This window comes from Sinohyriopsis cumingii, chromosome 16 (genome assembly GCF_028554795.1).
Source record: "Sinohyriopsis cumingii isolate HCF-2022 chromosome 16, ASM2855479v2, whole genome shotgun sequence".
NCBI classification, from domain to species: Eukaryota; Metazoa; Mollusca; class Bivalvia; order Unionida; family Unionidae; genus Sinohyriopsis; species Sinohyriopsis cumingii.
Window position 1 is genome coordinate 56,684,272 of NC_142976.1, and position 19,232 is coordinate 56,703,503.

At 37.3% G+C, this 19,232-nt stretch overlaps 1 protein-coding gene across 3 annotated transcripts in view; it reads right to left on the bottom strand.

Annotated features, from left to right (window-relative positions):
• LOC149780469 (uncharacterized) overlaps window positions 1-19,232 on the bottom strand; it is a 71,011-nt gene that overhangs the window by 24,787 nt on the left and 26,992 nt on the right. For 2 of the 3 annotated variants that reach the window (XM_089937420.1, XM_089937421.1), the window contains exons 4-6: window positions 7,804-7,845; window positions 1,113-1,148; window positions 252-293 (exon numbers count right to left, since the gene is read on the bottom strand). In XM_089937420.1, the coding sequence (XP_089793546.1) occupies window positions 252-293; window positions 1,113-1,148; window positions 7,804-7,845 (120 nt within the window). The remainder of the gene's footprint in view (window positions 1-251; window positions 294-1,112; window positions 1,149-7,803; window positions 7,846-19,232) is intronic. The other variant, XM_089937422.1, reaches the window with a different exon arrangement.

Genomic DNA, 19,232 nt, shown 5'->3' on the forward strand with positions numbered 1-19,232 from the left:
AAAATATCCACTAATCTTAGTGAATATCGATATTTCTAAAATAATGCCCACTAATCTTGGTGAATATTGCATTTTTATTTTGGTATTATCGTATGCTTATGCAAGCGTATTGGAATGTCGGATTTTTTATTTTAGTGTTATACTAACGGTTTGGTGTAAATTAACATTCACGATGAAACATTATGATGAAGTGTCTAGACAGTATGATAGATTGATAATTTGTTTCACTTTCAGGAAAATGTTTAACTTACATCTCTGCGATCATCTCGATTGTACCGCTCCCTCTGTTGATCCTAAGAAAAGAAGAAGAAAAAAATGTAGAAAAACGACCTTTGCAAAACCACACGATTTTGTTGTTCCTAATCCTAGTGGGACCTTTGTGGGAGACAACGCAATACTGCAAGCTAAGTTAAACTCAAATCTCCCGAGGCTTTAAGTGGAGATCTGCAGGTCACCCGTCTGACCTTATTGTCGACCAATCGAGATGCAGCTTTAACACTTCTGAAAAGTCAATTGATCCATTTGGCACTAATTGTTACTAAACGTAAGTTCTAGAGCATACGGAATGACAAAGCCAAAAAGCCGTGTAAATGCAACTATCTGACTTCGTGCACAGTATTGGGATCCTTAGAACATGGCCTTTGATGGCTGCCTGTCAGATCTTCACGCAACGAAGAAATGTGGAGATCAGATTTTAAGTAGATTGAGTACTATTGACTTAACTTTGAATAAAAAGCCAATGCTGATTCAAACTGATACGATGGTGTTTACATTTCCCAAGAATACATGCAATCAGTTACAGATCGTTATCAAGGTGACGTTAGATCGAAATTGATTATCAGCAACAGACAATACTGGCTTGATTCAAACAGTAATAGCTGTGAACTATATTCATCCAATTACGAACACCTAGATCCAGGTCTGCTGTAGCAAAATGAGCCGGCATATCACGATTTATGCTGCTCGCTTGAAATCACAGTAGGACTTGTAACGTACAACTGATCCACCGCTCCATAATGTGACGACGTATCTAAATCTACGTTATTAATAATTTTGAGTCAGTTGTACTCAAACACATAGCATTTTGGTCAAATAAAGACAAACATGCTTACAGTATATGGGTCCTTTCTCGGGGATCCGTAATAGTCCTGAAAAGAAAAGGACGATGTATTAACTTACACATTCGTGTCCATGTACATCTAATTATTCGTGTCTAAAAATATTTTTTTTTTTTAAATAGCGGCACACTGAAATTGATTCTATCAAAATGTGTGACGTTTTGACACTGAATTACATTAAACAAATGATTGAACAAATGTTCATCGTTATGCACTGCAAACTGCAGAATATGCACTAATATGTGGATTTGCACGTGAAAGACCATTTCTCGTGGACTTTTTGTCTGTGAATGAAGACAAAATTCTCAGATATACTGTTTGACTTACCGCTATATGAACCAGTTCCTTTGTATCACGCACATAACCCATACCAAACTGAGAAGGCAGACCCAGATCTCTCAATGCATAAAGGCAGGGCCGACAAGAGGGGGTGTGGTGGCAACCGAAGATATATCACCGGGGCCCGGACACGTAAGGCGGCCCGGGCCGAACAACACTTTTTAATTTTATAAAAGAAAAATTTTGTTTTCCCGTGATCGCTCTCTACTGCCCTGCATGATGGAGATCTAGGTTTACTTTACTTTACTTTAATTAGTATATAAAAAGAACAATGGATACCCTTTTCTGCCAGAGCATTATGCGATGACCGATCTAGACATGCGCTGTTGGTAATCGAGTGAGCGTGGTAGAAAAAAAGCTCAGAGATTAACGTATCTCACTATCATTCCAAACGTCCCAGCTGCATGCATGTCTTTTACCCCCGGGTTTTTCCTCGCAGTTAGCAACTTGAATCGACCACTGTAAATTCTGGTCAGGAATAGATTTTATATAAAAGTTATTGACATATATTTTTCAGCGAATCATGTGAATTGTGTCCAGATGTGGGTTTATATTTTGGTAATGTTTTACAAGTTAATTTAAAAAAAATAAAATATTACCATCCTTCCTTTTAAAAAAAAAAATATTACCATCCTTTCGGGGCCCCGAGTGGCCGAGTGGTCTAAAGCGCTCTTCGTTACGGATCACTGCCATCTCACCTCTGTCTGCGGCGGTTCGAGTCTAAGATTCAGCCAATGTGGGTATGTGAGAAAGCTTGCCAGTAGCTTCTCGTGGGTCGGTGGTTCTTTCCTGGGTTTTCCCAGGTTCTTCCTCCACCATTAATACTGGCCGCCATGTATAGCCAATCAAGTGCTGAAAAATGGCGTTAAACCCCACAACAACAACAACAACAACGGTAACCATCCTTTCAATATTTTTCAAGATAATCCTAATACACCCAAATGGCAAGTTGCCCTTTTAAGAATGTTTTGACACTGTAGATTGATATGCGTTCCAAGTATTGACAAGTCAGATATATGAAACAATTAGACTTAATTAGCTTAATTAGGCGAAACAGACATGACAGTGAAAGACAATATCTAAGCTATTAAAAATACGATGAAAAAAGAAATAATACCTAAAAGGAAAAAAATTCCATTTGAGTAGTTAAACAGCTTCTTGAATACCAGGAAGACGTTTTGAGCAAATGCATTTGTACACAGAAATAAACGCAAACATGGTAACTTGACTGTTGACTCGACAATGGAACAGACCGGCAAACGAGCAGACAAACAGACAGACGGAAGTTGATAACCAGATGTTTTATGTGCGTTTCAGTGTATTTCTAAAGAAACAAAGCAGTTTGAAATGGTACCGTGCTTCCAGCATTTTACGGAACAAATTGGGAAAGGTTTATATGATGTGCTATACAGGCAATCGCATAAGATAATGGAATTTGCGGTGGTGGGGGAGACAAAGACCATTTATTACCTGGATTTTGATTATAAACGTAATGAGGTTATCCCAACCTATCAATGCCTCTTCATTAATTTCATTTGTATTGTGATTTGTTTATACGATAAGCTCATTTCAGGTACTACGCCAATAAAAGAGTATGAATATAATAGAAAAGCACAGTCTGTGAGAGTATGAATGGAATAGAAAAGCACAGTCTATGAGAGTATGAATGGAATAGAAAAGCACAGTCTATGAGAGTATGAACGGAATAGAAAAGCACGGTCTATGAGAGTATGAATGGAATAGAAAAGCACAGTCTATGAGAGTATGAACAGAATAGAAAAGCACGGTCTATGAGAGTATGAATGGAATAGAAAAGCACAGTCTATGAGAGTATGAATGGAATAGAAAAGCACGGTCTATGAGAGTATGAATGGAATAGAAAAGCACGGTCTATGAGAGTATGAATGGAATAGAAAAGCACAGTCTATGAGAGTATGAATGGAATAGAAAAGCACGGTCTATGAGAGTATGAATGGAATAGAAAAGCGTAGTACTATTAAGAAGACGTAGAAGCAGACTACGTTTACAACACTTGTAACGTCTTTCACAATCGACTTAACATACATGCACTGTTTCTCTAACAGAATGCTGCATAAGTCTTGGTACCATTACAAATTCGAACCGTTTTTCCTCTTTTTAAACGTCTGTTGGTTTGGGTACTACTTTCTAACATTTCGTTGATAGTCTGACCGTAGTGTCAATATCATCCACCCGGAAAACTATGTTTCATCGCTGCCATTCCAACCAAAGTGTACCGTATCGTAGCTTTTGTGAACAATTCAAATGGTTTCATTAACGTACCGTTTTGTCCTCGTATCTTTTGGTTGTGGTCAGTATCGTACCATAGGTCTACCCTTTCTTTTCCGTATGATTTCTTACGTTGCAAAATACGTTTCAAATACTGTAACGTAGGGAATCTTGTGAGCAGGTAATATAAAGTGTCTAGCGAAAGCTAAAGGCGATTTCAAATGCGATTTCTAGGGATACAATAATACATCTTTGGTGTTAATAACTGCACACAAATTCACAAATTAAAGAAGAATAAAAATCATGTGAATACACATTAACATATATTTACTACTGGCATAACAACCGCTCAGGTGACCTAGTGGTTAGAGCGGCCGCATCGGATGTGGGAGGTCGTGGGTTCGATCCCCGAGTCATACCAAAGACTTACAAAAATGGTACTAACATCTGCCTCGCTTGGCGCTCAGCATTAAGAGGTTAGTGTTAGGACTGGTCAGCCTGGTGTCAGGACAATGTGACATCGTGCTACATGTCATGATGCCCCAGTGCTAGACATCACTATAAACTGCCACACTGCAGATATCGTAGCGATATAACTGAAATTGTTTTAAAGCTACGTTAAAAATCTAAATCACACATACACACACACACACTGGCATAACACGGAATGTAATGATCCGCATGTATTATGACGCATGGTAGGAATCAAACAACTTAAAGTATTAGGTGCGAGTTGCAATATGTCAATACAAATTCAGTACACAGCTTGCGAAGTTTAATAAAAAGAAGACCTGGCGTGATATCGCTCACCTGGCTGAACTTCGTCTTAAGAGAATGTATTTGCAGAATTTACACTCAACTACAATGGAAGCAAAAGCGTTGCTATGGGAGTTACTCCGGAAACAACTTTGATACAGCATATGTTTAGAAACATTCAAACCAATTCTAATTAGAATTGGCTTGGACAATCGGTGGAAGTTTTTCCATGTGTTTCGTATGGTTGTCACACCATTTCTAAGGAAGCTACGTTGGACACAATACTTATAGATTATTCCCTAGGAAGTCGAAACATGGTTTTCCGGGTGGATGATATGGACACTACGCCATTGCTAGGAGATCCATCCAGCACAACTTAGACAGTGCATGGCCAAAATAAACAAGTCTGAATTAAATTTGAAGGAGTTGAAAATTGGTTTTCCATCTAGTGCCATGGAAAACCTCACCGTTGCATAAATACCTCAGACACACTGTTGATTAAGCACAATCGAAGAAATATTCCTAGCAAGTTTGATTGAAATTGGCTTTGTCATTTTAGAGGGAAAAATTTCGAAAATAAGTTTTCTACCCGAATGCTAAGGAACCCACACTGATGATAGAGGAACCACCCAGAAAACATTTTGATAGAGAATGCACTAGCGACTTTGACTGAAATTGACCGAGCCGTTCTGGTCAAGCGGCCGAAACCAGTTTTTCCATTTTGATTGCAATGTAAGTCACATCGTTTAGGAACAGACCAATTAATGTTCTGTGTGTTTGGCGAGGAAGTGGGGTGCGGATGGGTTTGGGATTTATTGGCACTAAATAACCTAATTGTATTGCTGTGCCATAAAACAACACATTAAAAATCAACACGCACGTGACTAGGGGCGAACTACTCTAAGTGCCCAACATTTACATTACCTTTGCATTGAAATTTCGGTGGCGAATAATATATACTATTCGGTATAACGGATAACAAAAATTATTAAATAAATGAAGCCAACGTATAATAAGTTTTATACAGTTTTCAGGCTGTTTACGTTATTACATTCTTCCATATAGCACTGGATAGTATTCGAGATGGAATTCGAAACCAACTATAATAAAAAGCAATAGAACAAAAGAAGAGATTACATCAACGATAAGGTCTTCTGAGTTTGTGTTGTAACAATAGCCATATGCATGACTTATGTCACCCTTAACTTTACAGAATGTATTAAAATATGGTTTTGGGTTTCAGAGATAAGTATGTAGAAAGCTACAGTACCCGACTGGAAAACTTCCCCTTTAATATAAAAATAATGAGAGAGAGAGAGAGAGAGAGAGAGAGAGAGAGAGAGAGAGAGAGACTAGCAGAGATGATGATGATGATGACGGGGACGACAAAGCTGTCTAAGATAAAAGCAGCATCAGTAATAACATCATCAACAACAATCATTGTCGTCGTCAACTATATAGTGATCGTCGTCATTGCAGTCAAATTTATTGGTTTTATTGTGCATCATGGCAGCAATAGGAGAAACAGCAGCTTCTGCTATTTAAAATTAGGTTTTGTTTAGTCCTTCTTTTCAATATATGCTTTTCTTTTTTTTCTTCAGTTTTCGGTTACAACGAAAGTGAAAGCAGTAAGGAATCGTTTACAAAAAACATCGCAGCTTCCATTAGATGCCTGCAGTGTACGCTGACAATCGTCCCCCCCCCCCATGGTTATATACTTCAATCTAAACCCGTTATCAAATCAATAATGTAGAGATTGAAAATATTTTCTTGCAGTATTGGAAAAACTAAGTGATTAACCTCATAAGAAAATATATATATGTGTGTGTGTGTGTGTGTGTGTAGATAGATATATAGATAGCTAGATATGCTTGACTAGTCATGGGCTAAATGTTCCCAAAGTCACAAGGTTAACTGTACATATGTTCTTCCACTTAGCTATGTTTGTTAGACAAATCTAAATATATATTCAAAACAGTTAGATCTATGTAAAATTAAATGCCTGTGGGGATCTTTTGAATAATCTCCAAATGCCATATTCCTCTGAAGAAAACAAAAATCGCTCAAAATTTTGCAGCATTTTGACTATAGTGTAACAGTACTTGAGAAAGTACCCGAATATTTTACTTGCCCCGCCCGACCTACAATCCAAGTTGTCACAATCTCTCTCTCTCTCTCTCTCTCTCTCTCTCTCTCTCTGTGCAGACACTGGGACCGACACATGGTTGATCGACTGTTACTTTGCGTTTCATTTTCTTTCTTCTGGATTTTATTTTATGTTCACAAGCATACGTACATATACATATATATATATATATATATATATATATATATATATATATATATATATATATATATATAAGCATTTAACGGCACGTCAGCCCAAAACTGCAATATAGTATCGAGTCAAAGTATGATTTTAAAACTGTATAAGGGACTGTACAACGAAATTTAAAACATTGTTAGAGAAATGGTACTGGAATATGCCGATTTAACGGTTTTGCGAATTTAGACATGTATGCGGTAAAACTGCGAGAATAAATAATATGTGCTGCACTGTACGTAACAAAAAGTAGCCTACGCTAACTTTGTACTGATCAAAACAATATTTTGGTCAATTTAATTCCCTTGCCTCAAATATTATTAAGAACAAATTTTCTTTATAGTGTGATATTGATGTATCCCTCTCTAGGCGTTTCCGTCTAAAAGATTCTTTATAGTATATTATTGTAGCCCTCTCTTGGTAGGTGTTTCTGTTTAAAAGGTTCTTTATAGTACATTATTGTAGCCCTCTCTTGGTAGGTGTTTCCGTTTAAAAGTTCATTTATATAATGATATTATTGTAACCCTCTCTTGATAGGTGTTCCATTTAAATTGGAACAAATGAAGATTATGGTTATGTTGTGCTTTTATCACATCGGGTGGCCATATACACATATAGGTTATGTACGCGTGTGTTACGTACTATTTACAGACGCTTTCGTGAAACGCATCATACTTTAATTACGCATGGTAACTTACGTACATATAAATGCCTACAACCACCTGTAAATCAGATACGCTTTGTGAAACGATCACTAGGAGAGGCAGGCACTTGATTCTAGGGGAAACAAATGTGTCACTCACCAAGGTAGCTAACTCTTGCAGTGCCCAAGCTGACATCTCCATGACTCCGATCGAATGTTTCGATACTAAAGTTGTTATTTTTATTAGTTGTTTCAGTGGTTTAGCAGAAAGCAAATATATCAGAGGATAAGTATATTAATGAAAATTGTAGAGCAGATTATGACATTGGGGTGGGGGTGGGGGAGCAGGAGGAGATAACGAATCAGCGTATACTTACTTTTGGATAATCATTCCTATCAAAGAAGGCTCGCATTTGACCCTGATAAAAACAAAAAAATATACGTTCTATAGCGTCATCCATTCATGCACACTAATTTACCGTGTTGGAAACCGTAAACTGTACTTCAAGAGAGCATCTGCATCGAAATGAACAAGAAAACACACACACAAACAGACAGAGGAAACTTTCAGCTCTAAGGTATATTCACAATGTGAGAAACTACAATAACTCCTGGATAAACTAAAGAATATACCATGGTAACTATCGTCCCTTATAAAAAAAAAGTCGTTTCTCCCTTTTCTATTAAAAAACATGCTGTCACCAGACACCATGTAATAATTATGTCATATAATCTTGACCTGTATCCATATATTTCTTCATCAAAGCCTATATGCAAGTTATCATGAAAGTGTTTCGGCAAATACATACATTATCTCTCGTACACAATGACACGAGAACTACGAAAATGACTGCATACAGTAACGGAACAACAATGGATGCACACATTCAACCGCTTCATGAAAAAGGTTCAGTATGTATGAATCAGGTTATTAATTTTCACTTACTTCTGCCGTTACAGTGTTTATTGTTTATTTGTAATTAATATATAGACTAAGTACCCTTATTATGTGAGGCTGTCTGTGAACTAGTCAATAATTTTGAATGGTTCCCATTGGCGATAATGGTACCCGACTAAGTGTAATATATTACGGTATAGTGATGGCTTTCTCGTAAAATCTTTCCTGTGTTCAAAACACTGGTAATCAGGCCCGGCCCTAGGGCAAAGCGAACTAGGCAACCACCTTGAGGCCCGCGCTTTCAGGCAATGCAGTTTTTTTGGCTTTGAGCCCCGTATGCTGCCTTGGGCCCCGTACATCCTAGGGCCGAGCCTGCTGGTAATCCACAGCTGGAACATGGAATAATAATAATAATAATAATAATAATAATAATGACTTAATAGAACGCTTAATCTTTTGAAAAGTTCAAAGCGCTTTACAACATCAAGTTCACACGTAAGGGCATAGGAACAGTTTGCACACAGACAACACTATAATAACAAAATGAATTATTATACAAAATACAACATGAAACATATGAATGGGTTTAAAAAATAACCTAATAACACGAAATGAGTTCACAATACAGGTTTAATCTAAAAGTAATGACAAATGGATGAATGTCAAATGTATTCTTGCTCGTGGAAAAGATGTTTCTTGAGGGCACCCTTGAATGTGAACGTGGTCTCATTGTGTCTGGGATGAAGAGGCAGTACATTCCAAGTAGCTGGGCCCTGATATGCAAATGAACGTTGTCATTAGGACTTAGTGTTTAGCCTGGGATACTTGAATACGAGCATCAGATGATAAGCACACGATTCTAGCAGGAACACAGGGGCTCGTTACAAAGAAAATTTGGAGTATCTGTCCTTGAATCAAGGGATATGGGTCCTAACCTGTAACAATATAACACAAGGGAAGACACCGGTCCGCACCCCTCGGTAGTTCCAACACTGCTAGCTTATCCTAACTGCGTCTGCTAATTTCCAACTTAGGTCAGTCGTAATCAAGAATAGTTCAATTTTCAAAACAGCTCGACACACTTCGTTTAATTTGCGACATAATGGAAAAATAAAATAATTGTTCGCCGATTTGGACGTTGGGACAATAGCCGTCTAGAAGCGCCGTTTTATTTTTTGGACTAGATGGTGGATGACAGAAACAAAGAAATGGACTATCCTTTTCTACAGTGTTGGAGTTAAATGAGCGAGTTCAAAAGACGTACCTTCGAAATTGAAGCCGGATGTGAACGTGAGACAAGAAAAAATGGCGCTCTTAGCAATGACACCAGTCCATCCTTCCCGTGAGGGGCGAGGAAATGACTTGGTCCTGTAGCCGTCGGTTGTCAAATCGGAGCATCTTCCCTCATCTCCAGATGTATTAAGCGAGGTCTCAGTCAAAAATAAGATATAGATGTTATGGTCCATGATAAAATTTCAGATTTCTGTTCAGTAGTAGTTTCAGGGACTTAGAAGACGATGGTAGAGGAAGAACTTGCATTAAATTCTTGAGATTAACATACGGTGAGTTTGAGATGTTGAAAGCACTGTCGAAAGGCAACATGGGAGTTAATGGAGTTGAAGAGGGAATAACTGTGATTTTACGATCAGTCTGCTTCCGGCGTCCTTTTTACGTGGTCGGGTGCATTTCGTTGATGAATAAAATGAGTATAGTCCAAATCTAAAGATTTAGAGTACAATGATGACTGGGGCGGCAAGTAGATCCTGTTTATGTCGGATAGTAAATCTACTATAACTATGAACAATATGGACACGCGTAGTGGACAAATACTCCAATATGGCGGGTTGATGAGTGGAATGGGATTGTAAAGAAGAAACAAAATCCGACAGCTCTCGTTTCCAAAACAAGTGAGTGAGGAAAAAAACACATACAAAAATGTAGGGCAAAATATGATGGCCGTAATAAACACAACAGATACAGACTACAAAACAAGTAAACTATCAAAATACACAATACATTCTGAGCAGCTGCCTCTACTCTGTTAAGTGGGGACGAACTGGAACCAGATAAATATGTCGTCGCCTCACCACAAGTAAGAATCATGTCATATAACCGTAACGGAGGGAGGGAGAGACGTGGTAGAGAAATCGATAAATTTAATATCTAACATTAAAGGTAGATATTAAAACTGCTCGTTTTTATCGTGCCATACTACATTTGAACAAAAAAAAAGAAAATATTATACATGTACTGCATAAAAATCAATGATTCAACGCGAAGAAAATTATACATTACAACGAGAGAGTGAGAGAGAGGTGATATATATTTTCGATTCAGAGAATACAATGAGATGATGAACGTTGAAAATTTATTGTATTTATTGTACCATACTGAAAATAAGCAACGAAAGAAAACTTCGAATTGCAAACAGATCAAAATGAATAAAAGCGAAGGATTCACCCACCCTCCAGCCTCCAATACTCTTCTTCAACATTGTTCCACAATATAAATATAAATATGTACCAGAATAATGTCGCCACTACTTTCAAAATGACATATTTTGACAATCTTCTGCTGGTGTAAATTAAGCAAATTTATTCCAACACGATCTAAATATATCCCAGAAAATAAAGCAAATTAAGTGCGAAATATTGAGACTCATTTGCGAAAGAATTTTCATTTCTATTTCATTCTTGTATTTTCACATGTGAAAAATATATCCTTATATGTGTGTGCCTAGATAGGTTGTACCTGCAGCAACAAAAACGAACAATATATGAACTAGAACAAATAAATAGAAACCATCTCACATTTAAGACATGGAAATTAATCTTTCGTAAAGAAATTTGACCAGACGCCGTTCGCGTCTCTTTGAAGTTGTTTCCCTTTACTTGACAACAACGACAAAACCATTGTGATGCATTGCTGAATCGGACTTGCATTGTTTTCAGATCGAAAAAATGAGGGTGGAAAAATGTAATCCACTGTAACAGGTTAGGCCAACCCAGGCCTATCGCTTTTTTAAGTCACGTACATTTATATCATCAGCCTATGAAAGTGAGGTGACTTTACGAAAAGAGGACTGGAGTGAGCGAGTTGTGCCGAAGAGTGAGTTTAATCTTCTAAGCTTCGATTCTGGAGCATTTTTATTGTATGATAAAAAGAAAATGTTCTTTCCTACCTTAACACCGGATATACTTCATCTTGTTGTATCAAACACGATATATTTTACTTCTGGCTTCAGTACTTTTAAAATATGATGTTTTTGTTACTACACGATGAATATATCCGGTAATAACGAGGAAAAAGAAAATATCTTATATGCATTATTTCCCTTTTTTTTAAATTTCTTCCTATTATTATTTTCCTGTAAATTCAGTTTTTCCTCTATGTATTATTTCCCTATAAATTCAGTTTTGACTATATAAAGTTCGGCAGTTTCAAGTAAATTTTCTTTCAGCTTTTGAAATAATGTCAGTTTTCTCAAGGCAGATGAAAGGATATCAGTTTTCTTCCAGCTTATGAAATGATGGCAGCTTTCTCTCAATTTTCAGAATGTTGTAAAGAAGCAGTATATTTCCGCGTTAATAAGATGACGGTAAAGAGTTGCGTAAGGGAAACATACGTGACACAGGTTAAAAAGAGAGTTTATCATATAAAAATCGGAAACAAGGCCACGGTCATACAATAAATAAAGTAGACATTATTCGCTCATGTGATACTAGTTATATTGTAGGGTATGCAACTCAAAGGGTATTGGCAGAAAAAGAAAAAACTCTAAAGAGTCATAGATTTTCTACCTTTACCCTTTTCGACGCCCCACCATACAAAATATGGACCCCACTTGCTCACAACGTCTAATACATAGATTTAAATAGTAGGAACTGCAGAACACTGATTTATTATTTATATATTCTACTCTACTACTACTCCTACCACTATTATTATTATTATTATTATTATTATTATCGATCAAACAGTTTATTGATGGTTCGAACTGTTAATTCTGACGTCAACTTTTCCCAAACATAAGAATAGCGCGTATAGCAGCAGGGAGGTTCTACAGACCAGACGGTTCCAGCAAAATAAACCTTCCTACGAGAACTTTCTCCGTAGAAGCCTCAGATTACAAAAATAAAGCCTTCTACGAAAAACAATTTGCGTAAATTCAACCCTGAGTGCAATTTTTGTGTGCAAATTATATGATTCTGGACAAGGAAAAAATATAATTTTTTTGGGGGGTGGGTGGGAAAATGATTGGGTGTCGATGAAGTTTGGTAAAGAAAAAGCTGCAAATTTATGAGTAAATCTGATCAAGACCGACTCGATACCTACTACGAGGATCATGAAGATTAATCGTGACAAAACCGTGTGGTGTTGCCTGAGCGTGACTGAAGAAATTTTTGAATTTATTTATGTCCATGTCGCCGTTACACCAAGTTTGATGAATATTTCTCAGCGTGTAAGTATCAACGCCATTAAAAACTGATAAAATATTACAATTATCTCTAATCACCTTCGGAATTTGCGTATATCGCTGCGTCACGTAAATCACATCGGTGTTCCTATGTCGGCCACGCGAGAATATCCTAGCTGGGTTAGTTTGTTTATCCAGCATTACATCATCGAAAACAACAAGATTATTAGCATCGCCGTTTAAACTTTCCACTGATGGAGCTTCATTGATGTCCGTTATAAATTCTATTGTGCCATCCTCAATATTATCGCTAAATTCTTTTAATACCTGATAACATCGCTGATCATCAACAGACGGCGCAACCAAATACAATTTATCCCATTTTAACCATCGCATAATCAAATTCAACAACAATTGCGTTTTTCCAGAACCAGATGGTCCAATGATTATCATTCTAATCGAATTTGGTAATGCCTCGATATGTTTTACTTGCTCGCGTTTTTTTGTGGCTGAAAAATCAATTACATTCATGTTATTAGAATATTATGGATTCATATTGTGTTAAGTGTCGCACTCGAACTGCTACGATAAATCCAATCGAAGTCGTTACACGCAACAACAGAAATACAATCAAGGGAGAATGTGAAGTTTGCAAGACAATTAAGTTTAGATTTATAAAAAAAAAAGTAGAACCGGAGGAGACATCGCAACCTCCTTAACAAATCTGCCTGGAGCTCCTTGGGCGAAATATCCCGGAGAGAAACATTTACCAGGATATAATTACTGCGGACCTGGTACAAGGCTAGATATGAGACTCAACAATAATAATCAACCAAACCCGGGTGAAGATCCGATAAACGCCATCGATAACGCATGCTACTATCACGATCTTGCGTATCGTAGCGGGGATTTAGAACAAAGACATCTCGCTGATATTAAATTAATTCACGCAATAGATGCTATTCCTGATAAAAATTTCAAAGAGAAATTGGCAACTTGGTTAATAAAGGGCGCGATGAAAGGTAAATTAGTACTAGGTGCTGGTAAATTATAATGGAGCAAATATATTATTCTCCGCGAGGATTTTGGCGAGGAAAATCAGCAATTGCCAAACTTGCTAAGGCAGCAAAAGTAAAGCAATCCACCGCTGCATCGTGGCTATCGAGACAAGCAGTTTGGCAAATTTATCTTCCTCCGCCTAAGAAAATATCATATGCGAGTTTCTCTGTGAACGTACCTAATGAAGTTCATCAGGCTGATTTAATGTTTCTTCCTTACGATACCGTTGACGGCGTCACATACAAATATGTTCTGACAGTCGTTGATATTGCTAGCAGATACAAGGAAGCGGAACCATTATCGAATAAAACAGCAACGGAGATAGCTAAGGCGTTTAGCGAAATTTATTCACGATCTCCATTAACATGGCCGAAGCTTCTCCAGGTTGATCCAGGTCGAGAATTTCTTGGCGCGGTTACTGCGTTAATGAAAAAGAATAATGTTAAAATCCGTCGCGGTATTGTAGGTGTTCATCACAATCAAGCTATCGTTGAGAGATTCAACAAAACACTAGCAGAAAGATTATTCGGATATCAGTACGCGAGAGAATTTATCCAAGATAAACGATCTCATGATTGGGTAACAAGATTACCTCACGTGATTAACGCACTAAATAACGAGGTAACACGAACAATATCAATGAAGCCCGCAACTGCAATTACAAAACCAAATATACCCCTAAAGCGAGATTCCACAATTCCGCCTGTGCTAGGTAGCGTCATAGTCAGATATTTATATAAGGAAGGAGAAGCCGAGGGAGGAAGAAAAAGAGCAACTGATCCAACCTGGAGCGTTACAACACATAAAATATCAGCTGTAACAAGATCGTCAGGAAGACCAGCAATTTATTTCTTAGATTCACTAGCACCACAACGAGGATTTACCAAGGAGGAATTACAAATAATACCGAAGGATACTCAATTACCGCCATCGTCGTTAATGTGAAATTTAATTCTACCTAACTGAGATAATTTTCTTACTCGAGACACGGCTAGATAAACTAAATTTGACCAGGAAATTCTATCATCGACGATCCAAACTTGGCCATGTACAGTCAATCCCTGCGATGAATGTATCGTTGTTGCGTATCCGAGTTTCCATGGTGATCTTTCCGCGTTTATCGCATCATTGACAAGATTAATATCAACGAAAATAATATCATTCAAAACTAATATTTTTTCTTCTCCGCATGGCAAAGTAACATTAATATTTTGTTTCCTGGTATCAGCGGGCCTATAACACAACGGTACCTGCAATGTTGGAAATTTCTCACAATGAAGCTTGAATAACATTTCCTGAATAGCATCGCGAATAATTTTTCTACTAGCAACAATCAGATGATCTGGACGCCACAAGGTTAGAAAATTATCCATCGAAGTCTCGTTGATTATTTTTCTCATCACATCACATTGAAACTTATTAGGTTGCAACCGAATTATTTTTTTAAACTCGGTCAGTAAAATATCATCGGATCTATAATCAGCATCGATTTCTTCATAATAATCAACGAAGTTCCTGAGCCATTCATGTGGAGATTCGCCATCAATAGGATCTGGCTGACCATGATCTCCGCACATTATCACAGCGGTGTTTTTTTCCTCCAACCAACCCAGGAATGATTTTAACACAACTAAATTTACTGTACAAATTTCATCAAATATTATGATTTTGTTGATATATTTGTTTCCCATGCGAGCCGAATCCCATAATCCACCGCTGTACTTGAAATAACTATGATACGTGCAAGAATCAACCCCGCGTTGCTTTATTTCTCGCGCTAATCTGTGAGTCGGAGTCAACACGATCATATCAGATTTTGAAAATAAATTTATCGCTCTTGTTGTTTTACCGCTACCGCCAGGACCGTTCATGTAGACAAATTTACTTCGTGAAATCGGATCAAACGCAGATGCGGCCGTTGATACTTCATCGTATTTATCTCGATGAAACTTATCGCAATCTTCGACATCGGCGTCTTCGCAATAATCTAGAATATCCTCGTTTTTTATTCTCCAAGTTCCCCAGGAACCATCGGTGATTAAATTTTCTAGCCTACATTGATATTTTTTATCGATATAAAACGAATCCGTTGCAACCCTTACCGCGATATCGGCAAATTTATTTATCATTGATAGCAGATTGATACTTACATAGGCGAGCATTGATGATCTCAAATGAGTATACTGCGCGGATTCTCCATCGAGATAAGTGATCACGGTACCTAACTTCGTTCCATCAATAATAATATTTTCTCTGTTGCAAAATATTCCACGTGATACTGTATCGGCAATAATAAAATCCATCTCAGCATCATTGATGAATAATCTAGCGTGTCTATGCTTATGATCAACTGATCCTCCTTGAGTGAATTTACCAATGATTTTTCTTCCAATATCTTTCGCGTTCTCGCAGTCCGTGGGTAACCACACTTCAGTTTGTTTCCTATAGGATATAATCGCTTCACTCACCGTCAGCGATATCAACATCGACGAATCCAGCATATACCTCAACAGCACTATAGGGACCCATCTGCGTTGAGATAAATGCCTACCAAACCAAATATAACAAATTTTATGTAAATTCTCAGCAAGTTCGAATGAAGTAACATGAGCGAATCCTGTCATGACAAAATCAGGTAACGGTCCGTTAATTGCCACTCTCGTCATTTCGTTGGTGGGATGGCCGAATTTAGCAAAGTAATCCGCACAATCGCCATATCCGAGAAAACTTCCAGGATAGCATGCGCTCATATCAACAGAAATCATATCTTCGAAATAATACTTGGTATTCCATAATCCTCCATGGCCGTATTCGATACAACTAAGTTGAATATCATTGAGAAATTCATTCCTTGTAGGTTTCCACGAATTTCTCTCTCTGGCAGCGTGAGCGGCAACAGACGGAACAGTAAAACAATTTGTCAGCAACTGATCTGGATTTGACGAATATTTCTCCGCGATATTTTTCATCGATTCATGTAATAGTTCATCACGGTAAATATCTCCGCGTGGTAAAATAAACTGATCGTATCTTTCTTCGCTAGAAAATAACCAGACTGATATTGGATCGGACTTGGCTAATAGTTTGATATACCTGAACATGGCATCGGAATTGTCTTTCCCAGATTCCACGGGATAAAACTTAACAACACGATCTCGAGGAAATATCATTACCGACTGCGACCACGCGTGCGAATTATGATCAACAATTTCGATTGGTGTTCCTCGAGAACTATACGGTGATGAATATAATATTTCTCCCGATAATGTTTTTACCGTGATAGGAAATTTAAGTTTCTTGCTTAACGCAGCAACATCGTCAATCGATGCGCCATCAACAACCGTCTTTGCCCACGTGTTAATTTTATCCAATCTCAATTGAGTCAAGCCAGATCCTCGACGGGCATTCCTCATATGCTCGATAACTCGCTCAGCCACGCAGTTTATCATCGGTGATTCTTTCATCGCAGGTAGATTTTTTACATCAGGATTATTATTCAGCCGATAAATTCCATAAACAACAGCACTAGAAGGATAAGCTCTAGCATAATAAGGACCATCAATTCCCAATAATAATCCCGGCTTCGAATTTTTATCAAAAACGACATTTTTCTTACCGCCACGTACTGGATCTCGTTTATCGCGAATAATCCAAGTGTCATCGGGTATTTGTGTAATAAATTTTATTCCAAAGATAAATCGCTCTTCCTTGTGTTCAGATTGTATATGCTCAATTATCTTTTTCGCTCGCTCTAGATTCATCGTAGCATTAACGAAGTTAGTTTTCCACGTCGACCAGGTATGAATCGCTCCATCATCGAAAAATTCTTTCTTAGCACGATCAACTTCAGGAATGATAAATTCTGCCTCATCAAGATCAAATATATCCATTATTATATTTTAGACAAATGTTTAAATTATAATGAAGCAATGCGCGTGGATAATAGTCGGATCAACAAAAACATGTGACAAATCCTGCAGAGGTGAATATTGTGGCGCTCATATATACGAAATTCGACGAGGTAACAAAGGACCACAGCGATGTTTAGTTTGCCAAGTTGGCATTCGAGGAAAGACACGATTATGTTTCTCCTGTGGAGGGAAAAAATATCGTGAATTATGTCGATATTACAAAAAGAAATCTTCCTCGGTGATAAAATGTGAAGAAGATTATATTAATCGATTCAAGGCAAATTTCGATTTAAACAAATGGAATATTGTATATGGAAACAAAATCAACGATTCCTGCAATGAAAATCACGAGCGAGTATAGATCTCATCCAACAATCAGTGGATACGAGGCATCATCGGATGGTACTGTCAGACACATCAAAACAAAGAGGTGTGTTGGTAAAGTCAATAAATACGGTTATCTCAGATTTACCATCACCAAAAATAAAAAAACAATAAATTACACAATTCATCGGTTCGTATTCGAATGCTTTCATGGACCAATAGAAATCGGACTTGTCATCGACCACATTGACGGTAATAAACTTAATAATGAATCTTCCAATCTGCGCGCAATCACTCAGAGCGAAAATTGCATTTTCGGTAATTCTGGTAAATATCCGAAGTATGCCAGGGCTGTCAAATCGATAAATCAAGCAACAGGTGAAGAACTTGCATTTGAGTCGACAAGCGCCGCTGCTAAATATTATAATATTAGTTCACACTCGGTACAATTTGTGGCAGAAGGAAAAACCAACGCAACGTTTTCCTACAATCTCGGTGTTTGGCTCAAATTTTCTTATATCCGAATAATACCGGATTCGGAAATCGATGAGGAATAATTGAAGATTTACAAAATTAATATAATGAATGAGGTAACTATAAACGATATCATTGGAGCCATCGATGATCTGAAGAAAAAAATAAATCTTCCATCGGATCTTGACACGAATAAAATCAGATCAGAATTCGAGACGATTGTTCAAGGAAAACTCGAATATAAATACACGCTGCCGTCAGAATATAAATTAATAAAGAAAATCCAAATTGCGATGTATCAATCACTTGCTACAGTCAGCGATGATCGCATCGAGGATTTTGTTAAATTATCGATGTTGGTAGAAAACGCTAGATTGATTTTATCAGACGCGTATGAATCACGAAAAATTACAAGTTCGCGTGTCAGACAGTTGAAAAAACTTGTCGATGAAAACAAAATTAGAGAATCTTCCGATTCCTAATTCCACAAAACAAAAAAAAACAAAAATTAAAAAAATATATTAATTTTGAAAATTTCCCTGGATTTTATTTATTTTTTTCGCTTATTTTTCCCACGGATACAGATTCAAGAATCAAAGATTCTCACGATTTCACTAGCAAATTGATACTTACAGTTTCTCCTCGTATATCAAGTAAATTTCCTTTCTGATCCGTTAGTTTGAAATTTATTCTTGTCAATAATCGATTATGACATCGCAGGTA